This window comes from Pristis pectinata, chromosome 17 (genome assembly GCF_009764475.1).
Source record: "Pristis pectinata isolate sPriPec2 chromosome 17, sPriPec2.1.pri, whole genome shotgun sequence".
Lineage (NCBI taxonomy): Eukaryota > Metazoa > Chordata > Chondrichthyes > Rhinopristiformes > Pristidae > Pristis > Pristis pectinata.
The window spans coordinates 8,873,590-8,901,330 of record NC_067421.1 but is presented as its reverse complement, the minus strand read 5'-3'; the positions used below and the strand labels follow the sequence as shown (position 1 = coordinate 8,901,330).

Genomic DNA, 27,741 nt, shown 5'->3' with positions numbered 1-27,741 from the left:
TGAACCCAGGTCACTGGTGCTGTAATAGTGTTACGCTAACCACTACACTACCGTGCCTGCCCTAAGTTAGTGTGCTTAAACTGAAAAAAATTATAGCAGACTCTAGAGTTAAATATAAATAACATGGCATGAGTTATGGCAGAACAGGTTGAGAGCCTGAATTACAGAATGTGGGAGTTTGCTGACAGTGAGCTTATTCTGAATGAACACTTATGGAGAAGATGCAGCTGCACTGCATCTTCCTGGGCCAGAGACATTGAACAGGAATGCAAGTTGGAGAGGGACAGGTGGACAGTTTGCTCCAGACCAAAGATTATCTCTCAAAAAGTGCGGGCACAGACTAGAGTTGGCTGAGCAAATGTTCGTGAAGGAAGGAGAACCCAAGGATTTCCAGAAACTCATCCTCTCCAATAGGCATAACAGATGTGGTGTCTTCCGAAGTACAGTCAGAATGTTAACCATAGTATCTTAGAGCAGGAAGGGAAGATTGACAGTTGACGTATCCCAAAACTGAAGGGAAAAGATAAATCCTTTGTGAGCAGAATTGAATGTCCAACATGGTTTGTTATCGACCCAATTTCAAGGTGGCACATGTTAAGCTTAAACAGATATTGGAGGTGTGTGGGGGGGCGGGGGAAGGAGGTGGGAGAGGATCCAGTTGTTGCGGTCTCTGCTGAGACCAAAAAGTTTGGAAAAAGTAGGCAAGAAATACTGTTTGGGAAATATCAGGTATTAAGAGATAAAATAACATACAAGATCCTAGGGGTCACAGCCTCTCCATTATTATCTTCATCACAGGCAGAGGGATAATAAAAGAGGTTTGGGGGACATAAACATCTGATTGAAAGTCAGATGTTGGAAACATGTTTCCATTTTATTAGGCATTAGCACCAGGAAGTGGAGGAAGTGTACACATTGGATTGGATCCACCTGAGTCTGTCTGGGACCAGAGTTCAAACAATGACCCTTAGTTGGTAAAATCATACACAAGTAGGAGTTTTTTGTTTATTATAAAAGAGGAGAGCAGAATAAGGGGACTTTAATAAGAAGAGGGCTCAGAGTTAAAATGTAGTATTAAAAGTAAATTCAACAAATGAAGTGAACCGTAGACCAATTGTCAGGAATGGTGGTTTGGGTGTGGTAGATAAAGGGATTAAGAAAAGGTAGTTAATTAACTGGCACAGAAGAAACATGTAAATTAAACAGAAGATGTGTTGTCCAAATTTCTGTTTTTATACAAACAGATGGAGCATGAGTAGCTTCTCCTCCTCTTTCTACCTTTGCGGAGTTTTTGTTTCAGCACTTAATATTTGGTAGATTAATTACCAAAGGTATTAAGTGAAAAGAGGTACAGGTGGGCAAATGAAGTTAGGTCACAGGTCGACCATCTGTTGAATAGTGGAACAGACTCAAGGTATTAACTACAGAACTTCTCTCATTATTGTCTTATGGCATCACAGCAACTACTGAGTAATAGAGCAGTGTAAATATCAGGCGGCACGATAGCGTAGCGGTTAGCGCGACGCTATTACAGCGCCAGTGATCGGGGTTCGATTCCCGTCACTGTCTGTAAGGAGTTTGTACGTTCTCCCATGTCTGTGTGGGTTTCCTCCGGGTGCTCCGGTTTCCTCCCACATTGCAAAGACATATGGGTAGGTTAATTTGGGTTTTAAGATGGGCGGCGCGGACTCATTGGGCCGGAAAGGCCTGTTACCACACTGTAAATCAATTTTAAAAAAAAATTTGATGACTGCTTCAAACCCAATAAAATTGTAAAACTGTTCAGGGAACAGTTGACAGACAACCGAACAAAATTCCAAATTCTCACCATCCTCTGAAGCAAGAGAAAGGAATTTTTCAGAGGTAAAGAACTGCTTCTTCTCATCCAAAAGTAGTGTCCAGAAAGTTGTCAGCTTGCTTTCTGAAAACCAAATTAAAGAATCAAATGAATGAGTGCAAATTAATACCACTGCTTTCCATAATTACATTTTGCTGACTAGGTGGGAAACTGAAGGAATCCAACACATTGTAGGGAATGAAGAGAGAGAAGTAAACCACTTCCATCACATGTAGCTAATGTTTCAGGTCAAGCTGAAACATTTAGCTATTTCCCTTCCCACAGCCTGACCTGCTGAGTATTTCCAGCACTTTTTGCTTTTATTTCAGATTTCCAGCATCTGTAGTTTATTTGATTTTCACTTCCTTTAATGTCAGATTTTGGGTTTGTAGTCGCACGACTTCTGTCTTTTCTTGACTTTTAGGTTTTTTTAATCCAGCTACCAAGTGCTTTGCTGAGTCTCTTAACACCATTTAGCCCAATCTCTTAATACCAAGGGATTTGCTGAAAATAACACCAAAGTGAACCTCTGCCACTAAGATCTTTATAAATACACAAGCTAAAATTATTTTTCCATTAGCATTATCTATGGAATTGAGCCAGTTTTTGGTTAGAGCAGATTGATCTGCCACAAAAACAATATCCAAGTCAATCCAGATTAGGTAGCCAGAACTAGCAAAATAACTACAGTCAGGCACCCAACTTATCATATTTGATTTATCACACCTGGAACACAAACACAGCCATTACTTTATCTGAAAAGGCCACTACGTTAAGTACATCAATGGGGGTCCATTCCTAGCTTCATCTAATTAGTCATCAATTACTGGACATCAGGAACGAGGACACTTGATGGTAAGAGGCCACTACATCATAAACAAGCCTATGTACACAGCCGAGCTAAAACAAAAACTGCTGGAAACTGTCAGCAGGTCAGGCAGCATCTGTGGAAAGTGAAGCGGAGTTTTTAAACACAAGGCCAAAATATTAACTCTGCGTCCTTACCACAGATGTTGCTGGACTTGAGTACATCCAGCATTTTCTTTTATTTCAGATTTCCAACATCTCGTTTTGCTCTTGGAAATGAAAGAAAAATTTCGAATTCAATTCTCAATGCTAAATTGTAGAAAGCCACCTACCAACTTGTGTGTCCACCAAAGACAGCCTGCAGATCAAAACAGCAGCTGCAACACCTTCTGTTACTATGGGAACCTGGGTGTTCTGCGAGGCCACCTTTTCAACAGTCTGCAGGAATAGCGGCAACAGTTCTAACGCTTGAAGTAAAGTGTCACCTGATTGGGTGGAAAAGTATCACTCAACAGTGAGTGAAAATGTTAAGTGGTGATTTTTTTCTCGAGTTAAGAACTTTTAGGCAGTACATAAATCAATGAAAACAATGACTACATTTACAAAAGCAACATAGTCAACAGCAAACAAAGACAAATGTTTTGTCTTCATGAACATCACTAAATCACACCTACTTTGGCACCTCCTCAATGTCTAAGTGAAAGTGCTTTCTGGAATTTATAAAGTCAGCCACCTCCAATAAAGAAATGTCACAAAGAGTTAGAAGCCTTTGAAAGGTCATGTAGCTCCCACATTCCCAACCCATGCCACGTCAACCTATTCCCACCAACCCTCTTGTCCACACTTGCAGGTAAAATAGTGTCTTACAAAATTTCTGGTGAAAGATATCACTTGGTACCCCAAATAAGTTAAACACCTATCCAATTATCTGGGACTTCTAGCAAAAGTGAAGATAAGATCAAGGGGAAACTCTCATTGGTTGGAGTCATAACTTGCAAAAAAGAGGGTTGTAGTTTATGGAGGCACTTTAGCTCAACCCGAGAATACCACTGCAGGGGTTCTGGAGGTCAGTGTTCTAGGTCAGGCTCCTCCAATGACCTCTCTTTCATTAGGTCAGAAGTGGGGATGTTCATTGATGACTGCACACCGCTCAGTTCCATTTGCAACTCTACAAATAATGCATCAGCCTGGTCTCACAGCACCAAGACTTAGATAACATCCAGGCTTGAGCTGACAAATGGTAATTAAGATTCGCACCACAGAAGTTCCAGGCTATGGCCATCTCCAACAAAATTGTCCAACCATCTCCCCACATCATAAGCCGCCATCTTGAACTACAGCTGTACATCCATTCACCTCCCTCCACCTCACTGTCTTGGGATCACTCCTGAGCATTTCATCCAAGTGTCTTTTACCTTGAAGTTTCAACCAGTTCTTCAGATAATGGGAAGAAATCCACCAATAACTTACTTAATGAACTAGTAGCTACTGATGGGTACTGACAAGGCTTGAACCAGTAAATAGCCTAAAGAGAGATTGCAATTCACACATCTGATCTTTTTCAAATAAATGGTGAACTTAAAAACATGAACAACCCACCAGCAGATAAATTATCAGGAGATGATATGCTCATAACAAAAAGATATTTGCGGGAGTTTTAAAACTGTACTCACCATGGAATGAAGCTAGCATACACTGCAAGTATGCATGCCTAATAGCTGATGTTGATGTTTTCAGGGTAAAGGCCTTCTTGAACCATTCTACTAGCTTCTTAGGGACCTCAGTCGTGAACTTGCTGCACCAGAGTGCAAGAATGGAAATGGCATGAAGCAATGTGCCCTCGTGAACTGCAAGGAGAGCACGCATGTGAACACACAATTCGAATATGGATAAGTTAAGGCTACTCCATCCAACTTGGCTCAGTGTCAAAAACCCTTTAACAGCCAAAGCACTGCATCTGACCATCTTTTAAATGATCCCATGGCTTTTGACATAAACTGAAAAGCCTTCCTAAATCTTAAAATACTTGAGATTCCTGACAATAGTCCTCGATCTTTCACAAGTAAGAATTTATTTTCATCTCTCAATGTATTAATTTCTTGGGGGTGGAGGGAGGCAGTGAGGAATTATCTAGATTTTCTTAAAAAAATTAGAATATCCCTTTTACAGTAGTCAGCAGATGCACAAGACAGGTGAAGGGGCTTTCAAGTGTTTGCTCCTCTCATGAAAAGGACACTCCAACCACACAGTAAGAAGGGGCAGAGATTAGAGATGCAAGGACACCCACAATTAAAAAAAAATCAACTATTCTTAACACCGCAATCTTTTCACCTGCACCGAAATACTTTTTTTGTTCAGGTGGGTATCTACTAAACTGCCACACTGAACATACTCTCCAATGCAGATTCAATTGACACATTTTCCTCTTCAACTTGTTTTCCTTCTGGGCCACATTCTTACCTTTGCAGAAATGTGGTCTTCAGTACGAATGCCTATACAAGGACCCTAATAACTAATACTTTTGGAGTGTGATAGGATAGGATAATCTGTGGTTTTAAAGCCTTAGTTGCAGTGGATTTTTCCTGTTATGGGGGAAAAAAAAGTACTCCAAGTATAATTATTTTGCATGCATTGTAGAACAATTAACTCACGATACTGGAAAGACAAATGGGCATTGTACAGCATTCAAAGAATAGCAACATGATTCACCCCAAAATATAAAGGGAGGAGCAATGGACAATGATTAGTCATTCTTAAGCTTCACAATTCAAAAGATGGTAACTTTTCCTGGATCCTCCACATAAATAAACCTAGAATATCGAATAGCAGTCAACTTGCTCGGACAAGGGGTTATTTTACATTGAAAAGGAGGAGGGTATTCTGTGCCTCAGGCTTGTTTTGCCATTCGATATGATCGTGGCTGCTCTGCATCTCTCTCATTCATGGGACATGGCCAGTGCTGAATCAGAATCAGATTTATTATCATTGACATATGACATGAAATTTGTTGTTTATTAGTTGCTGGCAAGGTTGGTGCCTGCAGCTCATCCATAACAGCCCGAGAAGTTGATGGCAAGCCACCTTCTTCAACAACAGTGCTACCTGGTCAAGGTAGTCCTGTTCAACTAGAAGAATGAGCCCAGATTTCTTATTTTAATCCTCAAATTCAGTCGTTCTTTGCTTAAAGATAAAAAAAGGGTTCTGGCAAATTGACAATACATCTAAAGTGTTGAGAAATAAAAGTCACTCACCTTCTTGTTGCAGGAAGGGAATGAACAGCTCGGCAACCGTACCACTCAGGGCTTGACTTGACGAAGCACTGACTGTGTGGTGACTGCAGCTTCCAATACCTAAACACAGAAACAACTCTGAATCAGACATTTTCTGGACTAACAAGACTGATGTCACTCTAATATCAAAACTTAACAGCAGGATATCTGTCTCTATATTCAATCACTCAGGAAATTGGAAGAGCAGCCACTTAGATAACTGTCAAGAGCCTTTATGGATAAGAACAATTAAACATGTTGCTGATTAAGCATTCCCTAGGTGAAAAGGTGGAGAGATCAAAGCTAAGAGGCACCCGTGTCACTTGGGAGTCACTGGAGCAAGCAGTGTACTTCTGTCTAGTTGGTAAACAAAGGGAGGCGATATCTAGACTCTTATCAAGGAGTCTCAAAAAGAAAAATGCGACATTCTCTAAAGGAATGATAATATAATTAAACTAAACCGGTGGACTTCATGGATGATTTGAGGAAACATCACTCTGCACACAGCTTTTCCACAATTTCATAACCAGACTGAAACTCCAGTCTCCTTTAAGAATACTGCAGCATTCAAACAGAAGCCCTTGGTGTATCTCAAGCCCAAACAAGGTGCAAAAGTACACGCGCATCAGGAACAGCAAATTTGTGGAAGAGCATTGAATAAATATTCATTATGACTATCGGGTGCAGTAAAACAAAAAGCAAAAACAACCAAATTAACAGTTTTACTAGAAACAAAACAGAATGATAGGGAACGTGAGCATAGTGCTGTGGTACACAACATCTTTGCAGACTTGAGTCTGGCCAGCCATCGTACTGTGCCTTGATCATAGGCTTAACAAAAGACCTAATCCCATAAGGGAAAGTGGGTGGAAACCTACAGTTGTGGACACTACAGCTGAAGATCCAAAAGAGGACTCAATTCTCCCAATTACATTTGGTTTCCTGACTACCCAGGGCCAGAACCCTGAACCCAGGTACCGGACACCTAGGGACCACACTAGGCTCAGTTCAATCTTCTGGGACCAGTCCAACAAAAGCCAAGTCTGCAGTATTGGTGTGCACAAGTATGGCAAGGATGGGCAGAACCCTAAAGTGGTGGTGTGGTTTCGTGGGGGGGGGAGGAGGAGGAGGAGAAGAGGGGGAGCGGAGACAAAGAAGCAATATGTGTATTAAACATGACTCAAAATATCAGTGTCAGTTTACGTATGGTTGACATGAAATAAGTGTCTCCTCAGAAGTGATTTGGATTGCAAATCTGGCCACCGCAGCAAAAACATTGTGCACCACTGGTATTATGGTATGGAGTAAATTCCAGAGGCACCAGTTTGAAGACAACCTCAATAAAATGATCAGAATAAAAAAGAAACAACTGTGAAACCTTCCGATTGTCATTAAAAGACCCATCAAGTTCTCTTATGATCTTACAGATACATACAGGCAACAGACATGACAAAGTCACACCCAGCCAAGCTGACCCACCTGGAAAGAGACAGGTGCAGGAAGTGCTCCGGATGGGGGAACTACAAGGTCTATCTTTGGGAGTGGTTTAGTGGCACCATCACTGACCAAACTGGTCAAGTACAGACATTTATAGATGCTGGACTGGGTCTGCAGCAGGTGGAGGGGATGAACTTACTTGACTATTCTCTCCAATCTACCCTCTGCAGATGCACTTCTGCATAGATAATACCTTAGGAATGACCATTGGGAAGGAGGCTCCATGAACCTCCCTATTCTCAAAAATAGCAGAGCCCAGCATGTGAATGCAAAAGACAAGGCTAAAGCAATTGCAAACAATTTCAGCCAAAAATGCAGGGTGGATAAGGCATTTCAGCATCCTTCTAAGGTCTTCAACATCACTGAAGCCATACTTCAGCTAACTGGATTCACTGTACATTAATATATAGAAACATTTGAGAACATGGGGTATTGCAAAAAAATACGAGAACTGACATTATCCTGGCTACACTTTAGAGAATCTGCATTTCAGAAATAACTCTCTCTATAGAGTTCACAATAAGTTACAACACTAGTATTGATTTGGGAATATGGGAAATTCCCCAGGTACATTGTCCTCAAGAAGCAAGACAAGATCATTGCCCCATCAGTTTACTCTCAATCATCAGCAAAGTGATGAAGGTGTCATTGACAGTGTTATCAGTAACCTGAATAATGACGACACAACAGACTGAAAATGTTGGAATCTGGAACAATCTGACACACAGGGTTTCAAAGTGAAACCTGACAATTCCTCTCCTGCCACAGGGGCTGTTCAACCTGCTTGATCCCCCAGCAGATTGTTTGTTGTTTACCTGGACCACTTAGCTCCAGACTGTATTGCAGTCCTGACTCAAAAGAACTACACAGAAGAACTGAATTCCAGGGATGAGATCAGAGGGACTGTGATTATAGTCGGAATGTAGAATCGAGGAGCCCAAGTACAATTGTAGCCAAAGAGAATTGAGGAGAAAATTCTCCACCGACTGGAGTCATACTTAATAATAAAGGAAGATGGATATGGTCGTTGGGAGGTCAACCATCTAAACACAGAAAATTACTGCAGGACTTCCTCAGAACAGAAGCCCAGGCCCAAGCATCTTCAGCTGTTTATCAATGACCTTCCCTTTGACATGTCAGAAATGGGGATGTTCACTCAAGATTACAACATTTCACTTAATATGCAACTCCTCAGAAAACGAAGAGTTGATACAAGCAATGCAACAAGAACACCTCAACATTTAAGCATAAGCTGATAAGTGGCACACAATTACTGTTGCAGCACATAATTTCCAAGTGATGTCTCTTCCTAACTAACTATCTCCCCTCGACACTGAACAACATGCGCATTGGCAAATCCCCCACGATCAACACCCTGGGATGGGGTGGTGGTTTACTAGAAACATAACTGAATTAGCTGCATAAAAGTTATTGGTAAAAGAGATGAACTCAATTCTATAAAGCCCTTGCCATCTGCGAGACACACATCAGGAGAGGGATGGAATAGTTTCTACTTGCCCAGTTGAGTGCAGCACCTTATCAACCACTGAATATTTGCTCCCTTACCCATCATAGCTGCAGTGTGCACCTTCTACAAAAAGCACCACACCAACCTGCCAAATTATTCTATTGCAGCACCTTCAAACATGTGGAAGGGCATAGGCAGCAAAAACTCATTAATAGCACTACCAGGGTGCTTCCTTCAACGTCACACACAATTTCGACCTGGGAACATATTGTTCCTTCATTCTGCAGCTATATTGTGCGAGTACCTCTGCCACAAGGACAGTAATCCTTCAAGGCGGTGAGTTTCCATGTTAAGGGCAATACCACTTGTGCACAAGCAAGAACCTGGCCAAAGGTTGTGGTGAAGCTGAATGGGTCACAGGAGCAGGGAAAATAAAACAATAAACTCACTAAATTAATGTAAAGGGATTTTTCAAACAATAAAACAAATCCACACTTTCAAAATTATACTATTTTAATACAGAAACAAATCCTAACAAGAATATGAATTGGCATATTGAATCCATTAGACAGAAACCACTACCAAGTACAAGCCCCCTTGAAGTGGACAGCAGGTATAAAAGAGCTTTTCAGGGCAGAGAGATACTAGACTCAACCAAACATTTATGCTCACCAGTTGAAGATGCAGGACTTCAGAAGGAGCTCATTACCTTACTGTGGTAATCAGTGCTGGAAAGTCCCTACCGGATTTTGGGTCATGAAATAGGCTACTGTGGCACCAGCACAGACTGAGGCAATCAATGTCTGCACCTTGCATGATGTTGGAGGTCAGGTAGAGCAGGTGGTTCTAGTTACTTTGACAATCAAAGCTAGAGGTGTACAGGCAACAATCTTCATTTAACTCAAAGCATTAAGCACTAACAATTTAATTCAAACACCTCCACATAAACTTCCAATTCCTTCTACAATTAGTAGAGATTGTTGATATAGATCTGTGCTTTATTTTAATTTAATATGAAGTGATTTAAATCACCAACCTGATAGAACACTCATCTTCTGGGCCACAGCAGTCAGTTTGCCCTCGGAACCTACAGAATAGAAACAGATTTTGGTCAAATTAACAACCCACACCCAACACCAGAAACCAGTGAAATTAATAAATAACCATGCATTTATACAGCATCTTTCACACCCCCTTGTTATCTCACAGCACTTCACAGCCATGAAGTACGACTAAGATCTAGTTACTGTTGCAATGAAGTGAAACGGCTAGCAAATGGACGCAAGATCCCACTAAATGAAATGTGACAACGTACGAATTAGGAGGTGGTGGCTACTCAGCCCATTAGGCCTGCTCTGCCTTTCAATATCGTGGCTGATCTGACTGTAACCTCAACTCCACATTCCTGCCTACACCAGTAACCCTTCACCCTCTTGCTCATCAAGAACCTATCTACCTTTGCCTCAGGAATATTCAAAGACTCTACCCACCGTCTAAGGGAGTTCCAAAGACTAAGGACCTTCAGAGTAAATGTTACCTTACCTTAAGTCCGCAATCCTTATTTCTGAACAGTGATCTCTAGTTCTAGATTCTCCCTCAAGAGGAAACATCCTCTCCACATCCATCCTGTCAAGATCCCTCAGGATTCTGTATTTCAATCGTCCCCTTTCACTCAGCTAAGCTCCAGCAAATATGTGCATACCCTGCCCAATCTTTACTCACAAGACAAGCTGCCCTTTTCAGGCATCAATTTAATACATCTCTGGACTGCTTCCAAATCATTAACATCCTTATTTAAATAAGGAGACCATACTGCACATAGAACTTCAGATGTAGTCTCACCATTTGATTATAACTGAAGCAGAACCCATAACCTCCCAACTGTTGCAATCAATTTGTCTCAATATAAGACAACATTCTGAGCTTTCCTCATTACTTGATGCACCTGTGCATCAGCCTTTTGCAAATCATCCATGAGGATCCCCAAATCCCTCTGCATTTCAGAGCTCTGCAGTCTCTCACCTTTGAGACAATATGCTTTGTTTTTCCTGCCAAAAGGGACAATTTCACTTTTTCCTACATTACACTCCATTAGCCAGATCTTTGCCTCTCACTTTGCCAATCAACCCCTTTGCGGAAAGGGCAAAAGATTATTTTCCTACCCTACTCAGCAAACCCAGCATCCATACTTTTGGTCCCTTCATTCCCAGTTATTTATACAACTTGTAAAAGGTTGAAGCACCAGCCTAGATCCCTGTGGTACACCACTGTCACCTCTTATCAATGCCCATTCTGTGTTGTTAGCCAGCCGATCTTCTATTTATGCCAATCCACTATCCTCCTATTCCATGAGCTTTTATTGTTTGCAATAACCTTTGTTGTGGCACCTTACAAATACCTTCTGCAAATCTAATATAGTACATCCACTGCTTCCCCCTTATCCACATGGTACATTTCAAAGAACTCCAATAACTTAGTCAAACATAAGTTCCCTATTACAAGATCGCAATGAAATTTCTTGATTACCCTTAAGTTTTCTACTTGCCCTGCTATAACATCAAGTATTGGAACTTTGCATCTCCTCATCACAGATTTACCCCTTTGTCATCAAAGGCTTTTATTAAATTGATGAAAACGGAACTCCACAGAATACCTTATCCAAAGGAACATGGGAGGACAAAAAGATGAAATCTATGCTTATTTTCTGGAATTATTTTATCAGCAAATCCCTGCTGCCACTGCCGGCAGATATAGCACAAGATCCTTTGGGAGAAAGTGGATGTGTTGTGATTGTTATTACTGTTGGAAAGATAATATAATGTGTGATAATGGAGAAGTAATTAAGCAGGTTCTACAAGTGAAAAGTTATCAGATAATGAGGCTGTTTTAAGGAAAATACTGAGAATGGGGATGGTGGACATATTGGGCATGGGGAAAGGCACCATGTTTTTGAAGGTATAAATAAGCTAGGAGTATTGAACTGTATTGGAGAGGAGATAGCTTAGGATCTTAGATTTTGGGTTAGTGCTGAAGGATAGGCAAAAAAAACTAAGAAGTTTCAAGCTGAAAAGGAATTGAATATGGTGGGCAGGAGAAATTAGGGAAAAAAGGTGGAAATCCTCTCCAAAAGATGTACTAAAATAAACAGGCCCGGAGTGGGGAGGATGCAAGGGTTTCCTGTTTTTTTCTGAAAAGATGTTACCTCCAAGAATGGCAAAGAGGTGTCTGACAAGAGATTCAGCAGCAGACGGATCACTGCATTGGTGGGTCAAGTTGCGTAAAGCTATCACAGCCTCGTCCATCATTTGAGGATTGTTAGACTTCAACTGGCCTGGACAAAGGAAAGAAAGTGGAAAGATTGGACAGTGAACTTGTCATTACGTCAATTCCTTGCAACAACAGAATCAAAATTTAAAAACAAGTACCTTGCTGAATCAATTAATTTACTCTGGATTTAAGATTTAGCTGGACATGGTCAATAAACATCAGACACCTTTGATAGACTGATGATGCAAGTTACTAAATCTATACAAATTATCTATTAAAACAGACCTTTCCTTATATTGCTTTCCGTTTCACACTTACTTGCAAGGCCTTTGGCAATATCCACTGCATACTGGCTTAGATCAAGGGTTACTGAAGATAGTAGGTAGGAGATAGCTGAAAAGAACAAAGTCAGAAAGTGATTGTCCTCACCCCTCCAAGTAAAAGGAAATACAACACGTCATTACATTCAGAAGAAATTTTAGAGTGTATAACAGAATGGAAATATAGAAAGATACATGTATAGAGCATCTTTCAAAATTTTGCATCATCCCAGGTGCTTTACAGTTAATGAAGTGTGGTCATAATCAGAATTGCACCATCTCCATTTGTGGAGCAGCCCTTGGGAAATGCATTAGAGTCTCACCATATGTCTGTGTTCATGCCCCATGGGTGTAAACCTTGAGTGCTACTAAAAGAGCCACAGCCTACAAAGATTATGTAACCTCATTAAAAATATTAACAGAAAGGTCATAATTTGACACCCGATCTACAAGTCAAGTAATCTCAGCAAATTAAAACAAGCTTTAGTGCTTCAGGTTGATAGGATGGGGTTTGGGTAGAGCAATGACGACCAAAATCAAGTTACTATAACCTTATAGTTTTCCTGCTTATAACATTGGCTTATTATTGTCACTTGTACCGAGGTACAGTGAAAAACTTGTCTTGTACACAATTCATTACACAGTGTGGTTACATTGAGTTAGTACAGAGTGTTCATATTCATTATGGTTTAACAGCTTGACAAGAGTACTGCCTAGCTTTATAAAAGCATCTAACTAGAGCAATGCCCCAGAGGTCTGAATGCACCCAGGGAGCATGCTGCAACCCGACAAGAAAACTTGAATGGACAAAGTACAATGCTTCAGCTTTGTGGGCCAGTGTGCACTTTACTTACTCTCAATTACATTTTCAGGGCTGCGCAAAATAGATTTGTGCACCATAGGGAGGAGGGAGTCCTTGAACTCTTGATGGGACACATGGCGAAGTAGAGGCTGACAGCGTTCCTGCAAAACAAAACCACCATAATCTGAACAGCTGGTCCTGTCTGCACTACATGATGCAATAAACAATTTCTTCATGTTTTACTTTATATGCAGCCATGTAACAGCAAGACTGAATAACTTGGAATCCAATTTATTAATCAATTAATTCAATTAAGTTTCAAATGAGGAGAAAATTTCATTTTGCCACTGTTAATTAAATACATTAGTATCCATAATATGACACTAAATACATGTTCAGAGTTGCCAATTTAACTGAAGGAAATGTGTGATCATTTTATTCAGCCTTATTTTTTGAACAACATTTTGATTGGTACCAAATCTTTCCTCACCAAAAGGTACTTTGGAGGTTTTATCTTGCTCAAGAGGACAGTCTTCACATAGAGCTCCAAAATGCCATTCTGTAACACAAACAAAAGAATTCTTCAGGCCTTTTTCCAGGAAAATCTGACCAATACATCTGACTTCATCATTTGAAAACATCTCCCCGAATACAGCATGAGATGAACATTTGTCACCACTGCACTGCCTTATTAAGTAGTTCAGGAATCCCTTGAGACAACTGCAAAGCATCACCAAAAGGATCTATTGGTCTTGGATAGAGGTACAAAGGAGGTTTTCTAGAACTATACTGAGGTAGAAAGGGTTTAGTTATGTTGTGGGATTGGATAAACATGGCTTGTATTCCCTAGAATTTAGAAGATTGAGGCACAATGTTACTGAGAGTTGCAAGCTGAACAAGGAGTTGATAGTTCTTCTCCCTGTATCCTATTTCCTCCGTTGGGAGTCCAGGACAAGGGGAATAACCTTCAAATTAGAGTCAAACCAGTCAGGAATGAAAATAGGTTCATATGAAAACTACTTCATAGAAAAATTAGAGAAATTCCTGAACCCTCTCCCCAAAAATCTGTCAAGGCCAAGTGAAGCAGATAAGATCAATAGTTCTATGATAGGTATGGGTATTAAGAATTTATAGAATCAAGCTAGATGCCATTAATAAACAGATAACAACGATCTAATTGTTTGATGGCATGTTCAAGCCTAATTTTCCTTTCTCCTATATAAGTCATAGCCAATGACAATCTTTCAAATCTTATTTTACCAAGTCACTTTTGTCCAGGGAGATTCTAAGATAGAATTAGAGTTTTTCATAGAATCAATCAACACTGTCCCTGAGCAAGCTCTTCAATGTCATTCCAATTCGTCCACTTCCTCTTACCTCAAAGCCCTATAATTTTCTTCCCTTCAAGTGTCTACCAATTCCTTTTAAAGCTTTAGTTGATCCTGTTTCTACCTTCCATTCAGGAAGCACAATCCAAATCATAAATCATGGTGTAAAATAACCTAAACTTTCCAATTACCTTAAATCGGTGTTCTCCAGGTACTAGTGACACCAGCTGTCAATGGAACAGTTTCTCTTTATTTGCCCTATTAAAACCTTAACCTTCTCTGCTCCAAGGACAATAGTCAGACAAGACTAGTCCAAGAACTTGACACGATTCCTGAAGTGTGATGCACAAAATTGAATATAATAGTCCATCTGTTGCCAAACTAGTGATTTAACGATCAAGTGTAACTGCTTTGATTTCATGGTTTGGAAAAAAAAAGGATCTCATGTGACTTTTAACTTGCTGTGCTGCCTAGTTTCTGTACAAATTCCAAATATGCCTGCCAAGATGCTGACCCCTTTAAAATTATAGCATTCAGTTACCTTGCCTCTTCTCATTCATTCTTCTAAATTACATCACCTCCTGCACAGCACATTCAATTTCACCTCTTTGATGTTTCCCATCTCAGCTTCTTTCCTCAATGTTTCACATTATCTATAAATTTTGAAATGTGGGATGTATACCGATGATGTATATAATTAAAAAAAATCCTTCAGTAAGGTGAGGGATGAGCAAGTTGAGGGGAAGTAGCTCCCTAAAACAAAACTAAGGTGCAAAGTCAAGTGCCCAGTGTGGATGGGTTACATACCTTATGTTTGTTGATGGTGGCAATGTCTTTCTGGTCTGTACAGTACTGAACCAGTACTCCCAGCATAGCTAGATGTAATGGGTTTGGTTCCAGACCCACAATTGTTGCCAGATATTGCTGTGCAAGTTCAGTGTTCTGAAAGGAAGTAGAAGATGAAGTAAAGTACAAGACAATCAAAGCAGACCCCCCTTTGTAATGATAGACTAGCTGCACAATGTTCAAGGGTGTCCTAAAGTATGGTCTCTAATCTTAAGAACAGTTTCTGTACCAAGAGGTTAAGTCATGCTTTCTACGCAAATATTGCAAAACATCAAGACATCCTGTGGTCAAGTTTGTAATTATTTTCCAACAGAAAATCATTTTATTGAAATTTTCCACTACATGCAAATACCAAAATCAGGTGCTCGATCCCCACTGCTACCATCAAAGCTTTAGATAAACAGAGGTAAGAGTGCAGAAAAAACAAACAGCACCCTCAAATAAGCAAATGACAAGCTTGGGCCTTACCATGCACAGCTGTGGCATCTCAACAACTGAGATCCATAAAACAGCAGCACAGAATGCAAACAGCATTCAGCATATCTGCTTATGGATATTTGGTACTACATTCAACAGATCCAAATACAGACCCACACAGAATGTAGTCACGTACCCTTTGTGCTTAATCCTCCACTTTCTCATCTTTCCTTCCAACCGTCCTGTGGCAGCATTTTCTCTACCACTTCACCACAGCATCGTGGCCTAGGGAACATACCATCCTCTAGACCCCAGAGATTCTCCTTCTTACCTCTTTCCATAGATGCCTGAGCTTTTTCAGAACTCCATTCACTGTGTGCTTGTTCCCACCGCCCAGGACCTCTGTTAAAAGCAAACACTGTACTTCCACCTGTTGGGAAGCAAAGAACATGGTGATTAGGTCAATCCAAATCTCAAAGCTAGAAAACTCAATATAAAAATCCCCATGAATTTCAAAACTTTGATTCACAACACAGGCTGTTTTTGTGCACCTTACTTCAAAACTAAATCTTTCCACAAGTTGGGTACTTCATCTTGACACAAAGAACTGCTGTAAATCCAAAACAAAAATAGACAATGCTGGAAGCTCGGTAGATTGGGTAGTATCAGAGGGGAGAGAAAGTGTCAACATTTCAGGTCAAGGACCCTCAACAAAGCTGGAAAAGTGAGAAAACAAGTGTGCTTTAAGTTGTAGAGAAGGGGAGAGGTGGAGAGAACAGAGGCAATACTTGACCAAAGTTGCCAAGTTACTTTAAAAACTGGCATCTGTGGAGAGAGAGAGAGGTAAGGATTGGTTACCTGAAATTGATAAATTCAAATTTAAGTCCTGAGGGCTGCAACTTACTCAGATGGAAGAATGTTATTGGTATATTGTCATGTGTACCAAAATACACAGAACACTACAGCACAGTACAGGCCCTTCGGCCCACAATGTTGTGCCGACATTTTATCCTGCTCTGAGATCTACCTAACCCTTCCCTCCCACATAGCACCTATTTTCCTATCATTCATGTGGCTATCTAAATGTCTCTTAAATGTCCCTAATGTATCTGCCCCCACCACCTCTGCAGGCAATGCGTTCCATGCACCCACCACTCTCTGTGTAAAAAATTTATCCCAACATCCCCCTTATACCTTCCTCCAATCACCTTAAAATTATGCCCCCTCGTGTTAGCCATTGTCACCCTGGGAAAAAGTCTCTGATTATCCACTCGATCTATGCCTCTGATCATCTTGTACACCTCTATCAAGTCACCCCTCATCCTCCTCCTCTCCAAAGAGAAAGACCCTAGTGCGCTCAACCTATCCTTATAAGACAGTGAGGTAGTAAAAAGAAAACAGAATATAGTGTTTCAGCTACAGAGAAAGTGCAGTGCAAGTAAACAAATAAAGTGCAAGGGCCACAATAAAGTACAATGGGAGATCAAAAATTAATCTTTAACATATGAGAGGTCTGTTCAAGAGTCTGATAACAGTAGGATAAAAGCTGTCCTTGAGTCTGGTGGTATGTGCTTTCAGTCTTTTGCATCTTCTGCCCGATGAGGAAAGAGAGAATAACCAGAGTGGGAGGGGTCCTTGATTATGTTGGCTGCTTTCCCAAGGCAGCCAGTTAGTGGAGGGGAGGCTGGTTTGCGTGATTGACTGGGCTGCATTCACAACTCTCTGGTGCTGCTCCTCAATCTTAGATTGGGCACTGTCGGAGCAAATTTCAGAGACCAAGTGCAGAGAGATCATAGTGGTAGTGGGATGGAAAATTAAAGTGACAGGTGACTGGAAGCTCAGGGTCAAGTCTGCAGACTGAATGGAGCTATTCTACATTGGGTGACCAATTTCAAGCAACCATCCTTTTCTCCCCTCACTCTCTCCACAGATGTGGCTAAAACTTTGTTTCAATTTGATTCTTTCTTTTCCATCTCCAATTGCTGGGCTTTAATTGTGGGCTTTGCCATTGTGCAAACTCTTACTCCAGTACCACTCAAAAGTTGAAGTGAGTAATTTAATATTGTGTTGCTATCTCCTATTTTACTTAACAAGGCTTAGTTATTTCATTACAAGCAAGGGTGCAGCAGTCTCATAAGCTTTATTTCTATTATGAACAGCGCAACGCTATTACAGCATAACGCTATTACAGCGCCAGCGACCCGGGTTCAATTCCAGCCGCTGTCTGTAAGGAGTTTGTACATTCTCCCTGTATCTGCATGGGTTTCCTCCGGGTGCTCTGGTTTCCTCCCACATTCCAAAGATGTATGAGTTAGGAAGTTGTGGGCATGCTATGTTGGCACCGGAAGCACGGTGACAATTGCGGGCTGCCCCCAGAACATTCTATGCAAAGCTGCATTTCACTGTGTGTTTCGATGTATATGTGACTAATAAAGAAACCTCATCTTATCTTAAACATTAAGCCCAACCCATCGCTTGCTTCAGTCACAACACAGAAACAGCAGTCGCTTCTAATTCACATCCACTCACCATCTTTTTCCACATCTCCGTTGCTTGTTTCTCAGGTGCCGTGTAGGCTGCCTTGACCAGCAGTAATGTCCAACTGAGAGCAAGGGATGCTGCTGATGCACTGCTCTTACTATGATAGAGAAGAGGGTTCAGGAGTTAGTGACTTTAAATCATTTCACCATCACAACTGTTCAACAATCCTACAGGCATTCAAGATCCTAATCCTGTTATTTCAAATTCTCTGACTTGTCTCTTCTTTGATTCCCTTGACAGATAATGCTCCCATTGCCTCCACTCCAGGAGCCCAGTAATAAATGACAAAACTGGGAATTATTACTGTCCCATAACCTTCCTATAGAAAGACATCAGGGACATCCCAGTTTCAGTAAAATATGTCAAAGGACCCAAAGAAAATGCAACCAGAAACATAGGCCTTTATAGCGCAAGAAGTGGTCTTTCAGTCTATCATGCCCAAGCAAGCTGTCATTATTCCCCCTTTCTTCCTTGCTCTATCGTCATGGCTCTTTTGTTTCCAACTATATAGCTAAACCTTCTTTGAAAATCATCACTGAATCTACTTCAATCACCCACTACTTAACAGAATCAGAGTTCTTCCTCATTACCGTTGCTCTATGCAGCTGCTTTGGGAAAGAAAACCTTCTGGGAGCAGCAAAATAGATAACAGAACTAGTGGAGGACAAGTACGTGTTTTAGTTCCTTGCAGGTCAATAGTTGGAAATCTTTGCACAGATCCACCAACCCTTTCAGCCCATGTGCAAGAGGATGGAAACTGGTTCCTGAGCAAGATACTCTCGCTTTGAGCCCTCAGTTAAAGGCTGGTAGAAAACAAGTCCAACAAACAGAAAATTACAGTATCTGTTCTTTTTTTTCTCTCTTTCCTTCCCACCATCACCACAGGATAATTACATCAGTTCCTTTACCTCTTCCCTCCCCACCATCCAGGGGCCCAACAATTTTCAGGTGAAGCAGCGATTCACTTGTACTTCTTCCAATGTAGTGTGCTACATTTGGTGCTCACCATGTGGTCTCCTCCACACTGGAGGAACCAAATATCGATTGGGTGCCACTTTGTAGACCACCTATGTTTAGCTCACAGGGCCAACCCTTGCAGTTGCCTGTCACTTTAATTCTCCATCCTACTCTGACCTGTGCGCGGCTCCCTACACAATTGTAATGAGGCCCAATGCAAATCTGAGGAGCAGCACTCATCTTCCATTGCAGCCTTCTCAATATCGAATTCAACAATTTCAGTTAACTTGCTTTCCCCACTTGTATCAAAACTGGCCAGTTCTGCCATAACTCAGATTTTCTCTCTTCAATAACACCACCCGATCTACTGTGTATTTGTTACTGTCCTGACCAGCATTTCAAAGCTCTTATGTTCTGTGGTGCTCTCTAATTGCCCTTATCAATCTAGGATTCATCAGCATCATATCACAACAGCAACCCTCTGCCATTCCTTCCCTCACCTTCTCTACAACTTAAATCCTCTATTACTCAGTTCTGACAAAGGGCCTTTAGCCTGAAACATTAACTGTTTCTATTTCCACTGATGCTGCCTGACCTGCTGAGTGTTTCCAGCATTTTGTTTTCAGAACAGACAACGTAACCTGTCAGAGGTCATGTTTCATGTAAGGTACACACATACTGATAGCAATCTAATTTTGTGGAACTTCCTTCTGCTGAACAAATTTCCTAATACACTCCAATCATTCGCATGGCAATAATCATGAATTCATCAGTCGATATCAAGGATGTTTCAATCAGTACCAATTACTGTCTCTATCCAGGATTTAATGAGTGCATAAATCCCTCAATAATTAAAGTAAACACTATTTAGCTTTATTAGCCCAATTTAAATGCACGTGACATTGTCAAGTGAGCTTTAGATTCAATAGCTCACTGTCTGGGATCAATGTGGATGGTACTAGTGTGCAGTCTCCTTAACATGGCTCACCATGCAGCACAAGTGTGTAGTTTCTATAATGCTTTGTCTCGTCTACAGTATTGGCACACAGTTTCAGCATCACTTCACCCAGCGTACAGTATTGTACAGTACAGCAGTGGATAATGTGGCAAAGTAGTTTCCGCATCGATTGTCCCGGAGTACAGTTTCTACCAGGTACAGAGTAAGTGCACAGTTCCTGCATCACCTGGTTTGGTGAAAGTATGAATACAAAACTCCCATTTCACTTGGATCAGTGTATAGCAAGGGTACACTGTTCCTGTTCACTTGTATACGTGTGGGTGTGCAGTTTTGCCATCACCTGGGTCAGTGTACAACATGAATACACACTTTCCAATTCACATAGGTGTCAGCTGGAGCCCCATAGTTTAAACTGCTGAGTGCACCACATTCAAAGGATTTTGAACATTCCATCACTGGTTTATTTCATTTTGGTATGAAAGCTGTAGAAACCATGCTCCTGCTGTTAGAAAAGGTGTCCTGCAAGTGTCAGTAAAGTGCTTTGGCAAACATAAGCCATCACATTTAGATCCACAGAAATGAACTTGATGCCACTCTCCCTTATTCTGTGCTCTGCGTACCTTGGATTGCCATTCTTACAGGTGATTCCTGTTGACTGCAAACACTGCACCAAATGTTTTGTCGTCGTCTCAGGATGACTTTCAACCAGCTGCTGAATAACTGCCTGAAGAGCTCTCTGGGACGTTGCATCCCTGCCAAGGGACAAATCTTTTGTTAATTTCATTACTACTTCACCTCACTTCAAATATTCAAATAGCCCATTGAGATGGAAGATTTGCACTTGCACAGCGGAGAGTCTTGAGCAGCTGTCAGGTGTGAGAAATACTACTGGATAAAGTTTGAGTAAATCCGTAACTGAGCTCTGCTACATCTCTATATCTTCCCAGATTACATTCCCGAGCCCCATGTTACCTAATATTGTTAATGGTTCTCCTCCCTCAGGTTGTGCACCAAATCCCTAATCAGTTCCCCCAACTACAAATGTGCTCAGTCACCCCTCTTCAAATAAAACTTCAATTCTGTCCTTGCAAACTAAAACTTCTACAACTCCCTCTTTCTATAAGAATGTTGTCTCCCAAATCCTTGCCAGTCTTTCCCAAAATTCCATGTCTGAAGTTGATCTTGAGGCTCATCATTGTAATCAAACAGCTCATGCCAAAGTCACAAATACATTTGTTCTGATTGTGACCTACCCTCACACTTCGCAAACCACCCTTCAATACAACTGACGACACCAGCCTCGTACAACACCTCTTCCTGAATCATCCAGTGAGGAGGAAATGTCTGGAAGCCACCTGATACTAAAGCTGGACTGTTTGCAACCTTGGTGTTTTTGACTGAGATTGTATTTTTGAGGAGATTGGGTGGTCGATGGTCCACATGTTCTCAGTGGGCCAAAGGTCCCGATTCCGTGCTTCATCTCTCCATGACTCTTCAAGCTCCTGACCACACATCTGCTCCACTCCCAACTCTGTAACACAGACAGGCTCATTCCTTACCTCAGATCATCTGCTGCTGAAGCCTTCATCCATGCTTTGGTTACCCCTGAACTTCACTATTCCAATGCTCTCCAACTATACTTTGATTTACAACACATAAACTTGTGCTGATCCAAAATTCTCCTCATGATGTTTTATCCCGTTCAGCTATCACCCATGCTTGTAGACATTTATTTCAACAAGGATGAAATCCTAATCCACATTACAGGAAGGATGTGATGTTGTCTGGATTGGAAAGTATTAGTTATAAGGAGAGGTTGGACAGACTTGGGATTGTTTTCGTTGGAGTGTCAGAGGATGAGGGTGACCTGATAGAAGTATAGAAAACTAAAAGAGGCATTGATAGGGTAGAGAGTCAGAATCTTTTTCCCAGGGTGGAAATGTCAAATACTAGAGGACATAAATTTAAGGTGTAAGGGGAAGTTTGAAGGAGATTTGCGAGTCAATTTTTTTTTGTGCACAGAGTGGTAGTTGTCTGGAACTTGCTGCCAGGGAAAATGTTGGAAGCAGATTCAACAGCAACGTTTAAAAGGCATTTAGACAGACACATGAACAGGTCGGGAATGGAGGGAAACTGATCACGGGCAGAAAGATGGGACTCGTTAGATTGGCATCATGGTCGGCACAGACACGGTGGGCCAAAGGGCCTGTTCCTGTGCTGTCCAGTTTGCCGTTCTATGAATAAAGGAGCTGAATAAAAGAGGGAGGTAAAGGCATTTGTGGAACAAAGACAGACCGAGAGAAGATACAGATAGCAGATGAAAAGATTATCAGCCGTAAAAGAGCAAAAACAATGCCACCAAACACTGTTGAGTTTTAAATGCCATCCAGAATGGCATGGCATGCCATGCCACTCCATTCAAAGGCAATTAGGGATGTACAACAAATGTCAGCCTAGCTAGCAATAACCAGACCCCAAAAAATAAGTTAAGAAATAATCTAGGATATAAAGCTACCATTATTAAACCAGCAGATAGATGATATAAACCCACTTGGTTCTCCCACAACTGTTGCCCTTCTCCACTGGGTCTAACATGATCCATTGCAAGGTGCATGACTCTTAACGCTCTCTGAAATGGCCTAATAAGCTGCTCTGTAGTTACTGCAACTAGGATGAACAATGAATGACAGCAATGCTCACATCCCATGGAGGGATACAAAAAATACATTAAAGTCAAGCTTGATTTAGAATGAATGAGCAAGCACGACAGATAACCCAAAGACGGAATGGATACCTTCAAACAGCTGATAATGGATTGTAGAATTATGAAATACCAACAAAAATTGTAGACACTAAAAATGTATCAGGATTAAACACGAAACCAACAGTAATCTCAGATTTAATAACATATACCTGCTGCTATAGCAGTTACACAAGTGAATGCATCAACTAAGCCAGTACTTCTGGAACTAACCTGTAACGATGAAGTGTTAAGCAGAAAAGTTTGCACAGGCCTCTCACAGCAGCATCAGGGAGATCTGAAAGGACAAAAGAAATCAGCAACAATCTACATCTGGTTTATAACCACCCCACTGGTTATGCTTTTATCTACATTAATAAACTGAAAACTTCCACACTGTATGGACTACTAGGAAGCATCGTACTTGCCTCCTGTCATGTTATAACACCATTACCCACATAAAGTAGAACATTCTCCACTGGACTCTAAACTGTTGATCTGTCTCATCCCACAGTTTCTGTAGATTGTGCTCCATCTTACTCTATAGTGCTCTTGTATACTTTATCGCACTGTTGACACTGGTACCTCACTTAATGCACAGGATCTGTTCCCAGGAATGAACACACAAACTGAATCCACACTGAAAGGTATCATCATAGCATTACACAGAGAGAAATGCATCACCGACAGAACCACTGGCCAAGAAGCTGGCACAAATCCAGCAATGAACTACACGTGGCTGTGAGCAGAGGCTGCCCATGAGGGCTGCAGCATTGAGATGGGGGGCTGGGGATCAGCACAGTGGGTGTAGGCCATTGCTGGGAACTGACACAACCGCTCTCCGTGTGGGCAGACGGCCCAAAACCTACCGTCTCTCTAACAATGCATTCATAACTATAATTCCGATTTAGGATCCACACTTCTCCACAACAAAACACATGGTTGCTTGGAGATGGTGTGGTTTGGGAGTTACCTACCTTTTCCATTAACACAGTTCCCCAAATCAGAAAGTATCTGCTGCCTCTCTTTTACACTGGCTGTAGTGACTCTTGCAGCAAATCTCTTGAGAGTGTCTGAAACCTGGAAATCAATCACACTGTTTTCATTTTATATTCTCCTAATCAAGTTATTTACCCCACAACTAATGACAAAAGACCATTATAGCTGGACCAGATTCACTGGATCCAGAGCTAGTAATGCATATTATGCAATAATGAAAAGAATCAGTTCTATCTCCACAAAAAAAGTGAACTCAAGGCACTGAAGTAGCAGATTGCAACTTGCACATCACCGTGGCACAGGAAAGATTATTCCACATGTGAAATAAACTGACTCCAGAGGACAGAAGATAAAATTGACCTCAGCAAGCTATTAAAAATGCCAAATTTGCATATGGAATTTGCACTTTGACCTCAACTGTGCCAACCTTCAAATCTGAATAGTACACCAACTTTTAAAGTTTGGCTCACATGGTAAGAATACCCACTCAAGTAAGTTATTCAAAGAAATGTCTAAATCTGAAATGGCATCCTGCATCTCATCTGCTACTGCAGTTGAGTATTGCAAAAATACTTCGCTACTCACTGCTGCAATGAGAGGCAACTCAAACTCCACACACAAGGAATGCAAGTCCTTACAGAGATCCCTTTGACATCCTCCTGCCGAGAACACTAGGTTGTAGCCCTGGAGGATCTCTTTGGCTCCCATGCACAAAGAACATGCCTCCAGCTGGCACTATTCAACAGCCTGTCTGGGGTGCCTTAGATTCCCCAATAGGAGCAGTCTTCTCCTCCCTCCCCCGCCCCCCCATCCCCAGCACCCATTCATTAACACAAATGTTAGGAAACAAGACACTGCTACATGCAGAGTTTGCCAAATTTGGAACTTTCTTCTGCAAACAGCAATTGATTCTAATTCAATTGTTAATTTTAATTTTTAGATTAATATATTTGGTTAACTGAATTCCATTAAAAGAATTTGAAGAAAATTAAGATACATGGTGCTTGGTCACAGATGTCCCATGATCCAAGTGAAGAGCAGGACAGTCTCAAAGGGCCAAACAACCTATTGCTGTTCCAGTGCCATCTATTAAAATGTTACAACATGAAGTAAATAAAACATTAACAGTGCCAAACTGTTCAAGGCCTGATGTTGGTCTGACTTAAATTAAACATCCATAAACCAGCATTAGTTCCAACCATTAGGAATCTTAGAAACCCCCAATAAATTGTATTGGGGGTCTTTGTGTCTCCAGAATCACAAAGTTGTTCTCTCAAAATATCCCAATGAAAGATAAGAAATTAAATTTATGTCCATTTTAACTGAAAGTATGCAGTGCTGACTCACAGGAGGATACAACATTACCATCAAAATAACGGAAATAGTAATTTGTAGATACCTGAAAACACAAATTATACAGATTTCAACTGAAATTAACTCTTAAAAACCCAGCTAGATAAAACAATTGTCGAGGCAATGAATAAATATTGCTGCCCTGCAACCGGTTGACTTTGTTAGATCAGCGACAGAAGCACCAGTTAGTCAGAGTGCACTGGGGTTTGGCCAGAGGCAGAGGAAAAGGGAAAAATACACCGCAGTTCGCTCCTGATCTATTGCTGAAAATAGATATCCACATATCGGGTGGTCTACCCTCCTCAGGATTAGGTAGCTTGTTGACATACATCTTTGGCTCACCCACAATGTATAATTTTTTGGATATCAGGAAATTGGTGGCAGTGAACCCACTTCTGACAGAAGCAGGAAAAAAAGGAAAAAATCTACTTCCAACAGTAAGGTTTTGTCACTTTTGCATTCACCCTCCAAACCTCAACTTTTCTTAGTTACACATAATCAACTCTTGGCTAAACTCTGATTTAACATTTAGGCACAAACACCTCACTAACACCAAATCTTCAGCCTTACCAAAAGGAAGTTCAAGGCGATGACTAAAGTGTCCTTCAGTGTAAAAAGAAACCACAGAACAAGCAGATGAACTAATGTATTCACATAATGACAGCGTTTTACCAATCTCACAAGCTTCATATAGTCTATATAAAAGGTACATCCACTAAAGTCTAACCATGAAGTGAAATTTACCAAGTGAACAAAAAGGAGACACTACTTGCTTCTCATCTCAAAATTCAACTCAGTGCTACGCCTCTCACCATCTCATTCAGGGATGCTCATCTCTCATCCATGACCTACATTCAACTTTTGTTTTCCCATTATCATTTTCCTCCAATCTATCGTGTGTGTGTGTGTGCATCTCAGATTTCCAGAGTAAATGTCACAGCTCTCCACCCCTCCCCATCACATGTCCACTCCATCCTACTCCCTGCCTCTCCACTAAGTTATGCGACTCCGATCTCCTGTCAATCTTAGTCCACAAAGTAACCCCTCAACCCTGGAGATTCAGAGTCTATTCAGTCACTCAGCCCCGGAGTTCTGCCTGTCCCTGCCCTCACTCCCCCTCCCTTCCTCCCCCCCCCCCAGAGTTCTGCCCCTCACTCCCCCTCCCTCCCCCCCTGGAGTTCTGCACGTCCCTCCCCTTCCCCTCACTCCCCTTCCCTCCCTCCCCCCCCCCGGAGTTCTGCCCATCCCCTCACTCCCCCTCCCTCCCTCCCCCCCCCGGAGTTCTGCCCATCCCCTCACTCCCCCTCCCTCCCCCCCCGGAGTTCTGCCCGTCCCTCCCCTCCCTCCCCCCCCCGGAGTTCTGCCCGTCCCTCCCCTCCCTCCCCCCCGGAGTCCTGCACGTCCCTCCCCTTCCCCTTACTCCCCCCCTCAGAGTTCTGCCCGTCCCTCCCCTCACTCCCCCTCCCTCCCTCCCCCCCGGAGTTCTGCACGTCCTTCCTCCTCCCCTCCCTCCCCCTCCCCCTCCCCTCACTCCCTTCCCCCCCGGAGTTCTGCCCGTCCCTCCCCTCACTCCCCCTCCCTCCCCCCCCGGAGTTCTGCACGTCCCTCCTCCTCCCCTCCCCCCCCCTCCCCTCCCTCCCTCCCTTCCCCCCCCCTCCCCTCCCTCCCTCCCCCCCGGAGTTCTGCCCGTCCCCCTCACCTCACACTGCCCCCACCCCCATTCCCCAGCTGTGGCTGAGTCTCGCCCTCTCTCCCCGCCCGGGCCGCACACCCTGAGCTGTGTTGATCCGTCCCCCGATCCCTTCACTAACTCGGCCCTGGGCCCCGCACCGGCCGGACCGCGGCTCCGGGGGGGGGGGGGGGGGGAAGGAAATCGGTTCAACTTCCCCGCTGCCAACACAGACCTGCGTGTCCGTCGCCATTTTCCCACAGCACGCCGGAAGAGAAAGGGCGATGACTTCCGGGTCGCCTATGAGTCGGCCGGGGGAGAGGGAGAGGGGGAGGGGGAGGGGGAGGGGGAGGGGCGGTTGCTAGGGCCGGCTGGTTGCCGGGCAACGGCCCAGCCGTTCACCACCAGCATCAGTAGCAGCATCAGGTGTCCCGCACAAACTGCAAAGGAAATTGTGAGTTTGGGAATTAAGGATAAGTCTATACAGCTTAAAACATTTTTATTCTTGTTTCAAAAGCTTGTCATAGAGTCACACAGCATGGAAACTGGCCCTTCGGCCCCTCTTGTCCGTGCTGACCAATTTGGCTTACTGGCTGAGTCCCATTTGGCTGCATTTGGCCCATATCCTTCAAAACCTTTCCCATCCGTGAACCTGTCCCAGTGTCT

General features: G+C 42.3%; 1 protein-coding gene across 1 annotated transcript in view; it reads right to left on the bottom strand.

The window, feature by feature from the left end:
- Nucleotides 1–27,367, bottom strand: part of gcn1 (GCN1 activator of EIF2AK4) — a 112,826-nt gene extending 85,459 nt beyond the window's left edge. The window contains exons 1-16 of the mRNA XM_052031982.1: nucleotides 27,311–27,367; nucleotides 24,032–24,134; nucleotides 23,289–23,352; nucleotides 20,935–21,066; nucleotides 18,388–18,496; nucleotides 16,190–16,288; nucleotides 15,403–15,537; nucleotides 13,758–13,826; nucleotides 13,320–13,428; nucleotides 12,464–12,538; nucleotides 12,081–12,209; nucleotides 9,915–9,965; nucleotides 5,896–5,994; nucleotides 4,318–4,491; nucleotides 2,977–3,129; nucleotides 1,829–1,921 (exon numbers count right to left, since the gene is read on the bottom strand). Coding sequence (XP_051887942.1) covers nucleotides 1,829–1,921; nucleotides 2,977–3,129; nucleotides 4,318–4,491; nucleotides 5,896–5,994; nucleotides 9,915–9,965; nucleotides 12,081–12,209; nucleotides 12,464–12,538; nucleotides 13,320–13,428; nucleotides 13,758–13,826; nucleotides 15,403–15,537; nucleotides 16,190–16,288; nucleotides 18,388–18,496; nucleotides 20,935–21,066; nucleotides 23,289–23,352; nucleotides 24,032–24,134; nucleotides 27,311–27,328 — 1,612 coding nt within the window. The 5' untranslated portion in view covers nucleotides 27,329–27,367. The remainder of the gene's footprint in view (nucleotides 1–1,828; nucleotides 1,922–2,976; nucleotides 3,130–4,317; nucleotides 4,492–5,895; nucleotides 5,995–9,914; nucleotides 9,966–12,080; nucleotides 12,210–12,463; nucleotides 12,539–13,319; nucleotides 13,429–13,757; nucleotides 13,827–15,402; nucleotides 15,538–16,189; nucleotides 16,289–18,387; nucleotides 18,497–20,934; nucleotides 21,067–23,288; nucleotides 23,353–24,031; nucleotides 24,135–27,310) is intronic.
- Nucleotides 27,368–27,741: the final 374 nt, after the last annotated feature.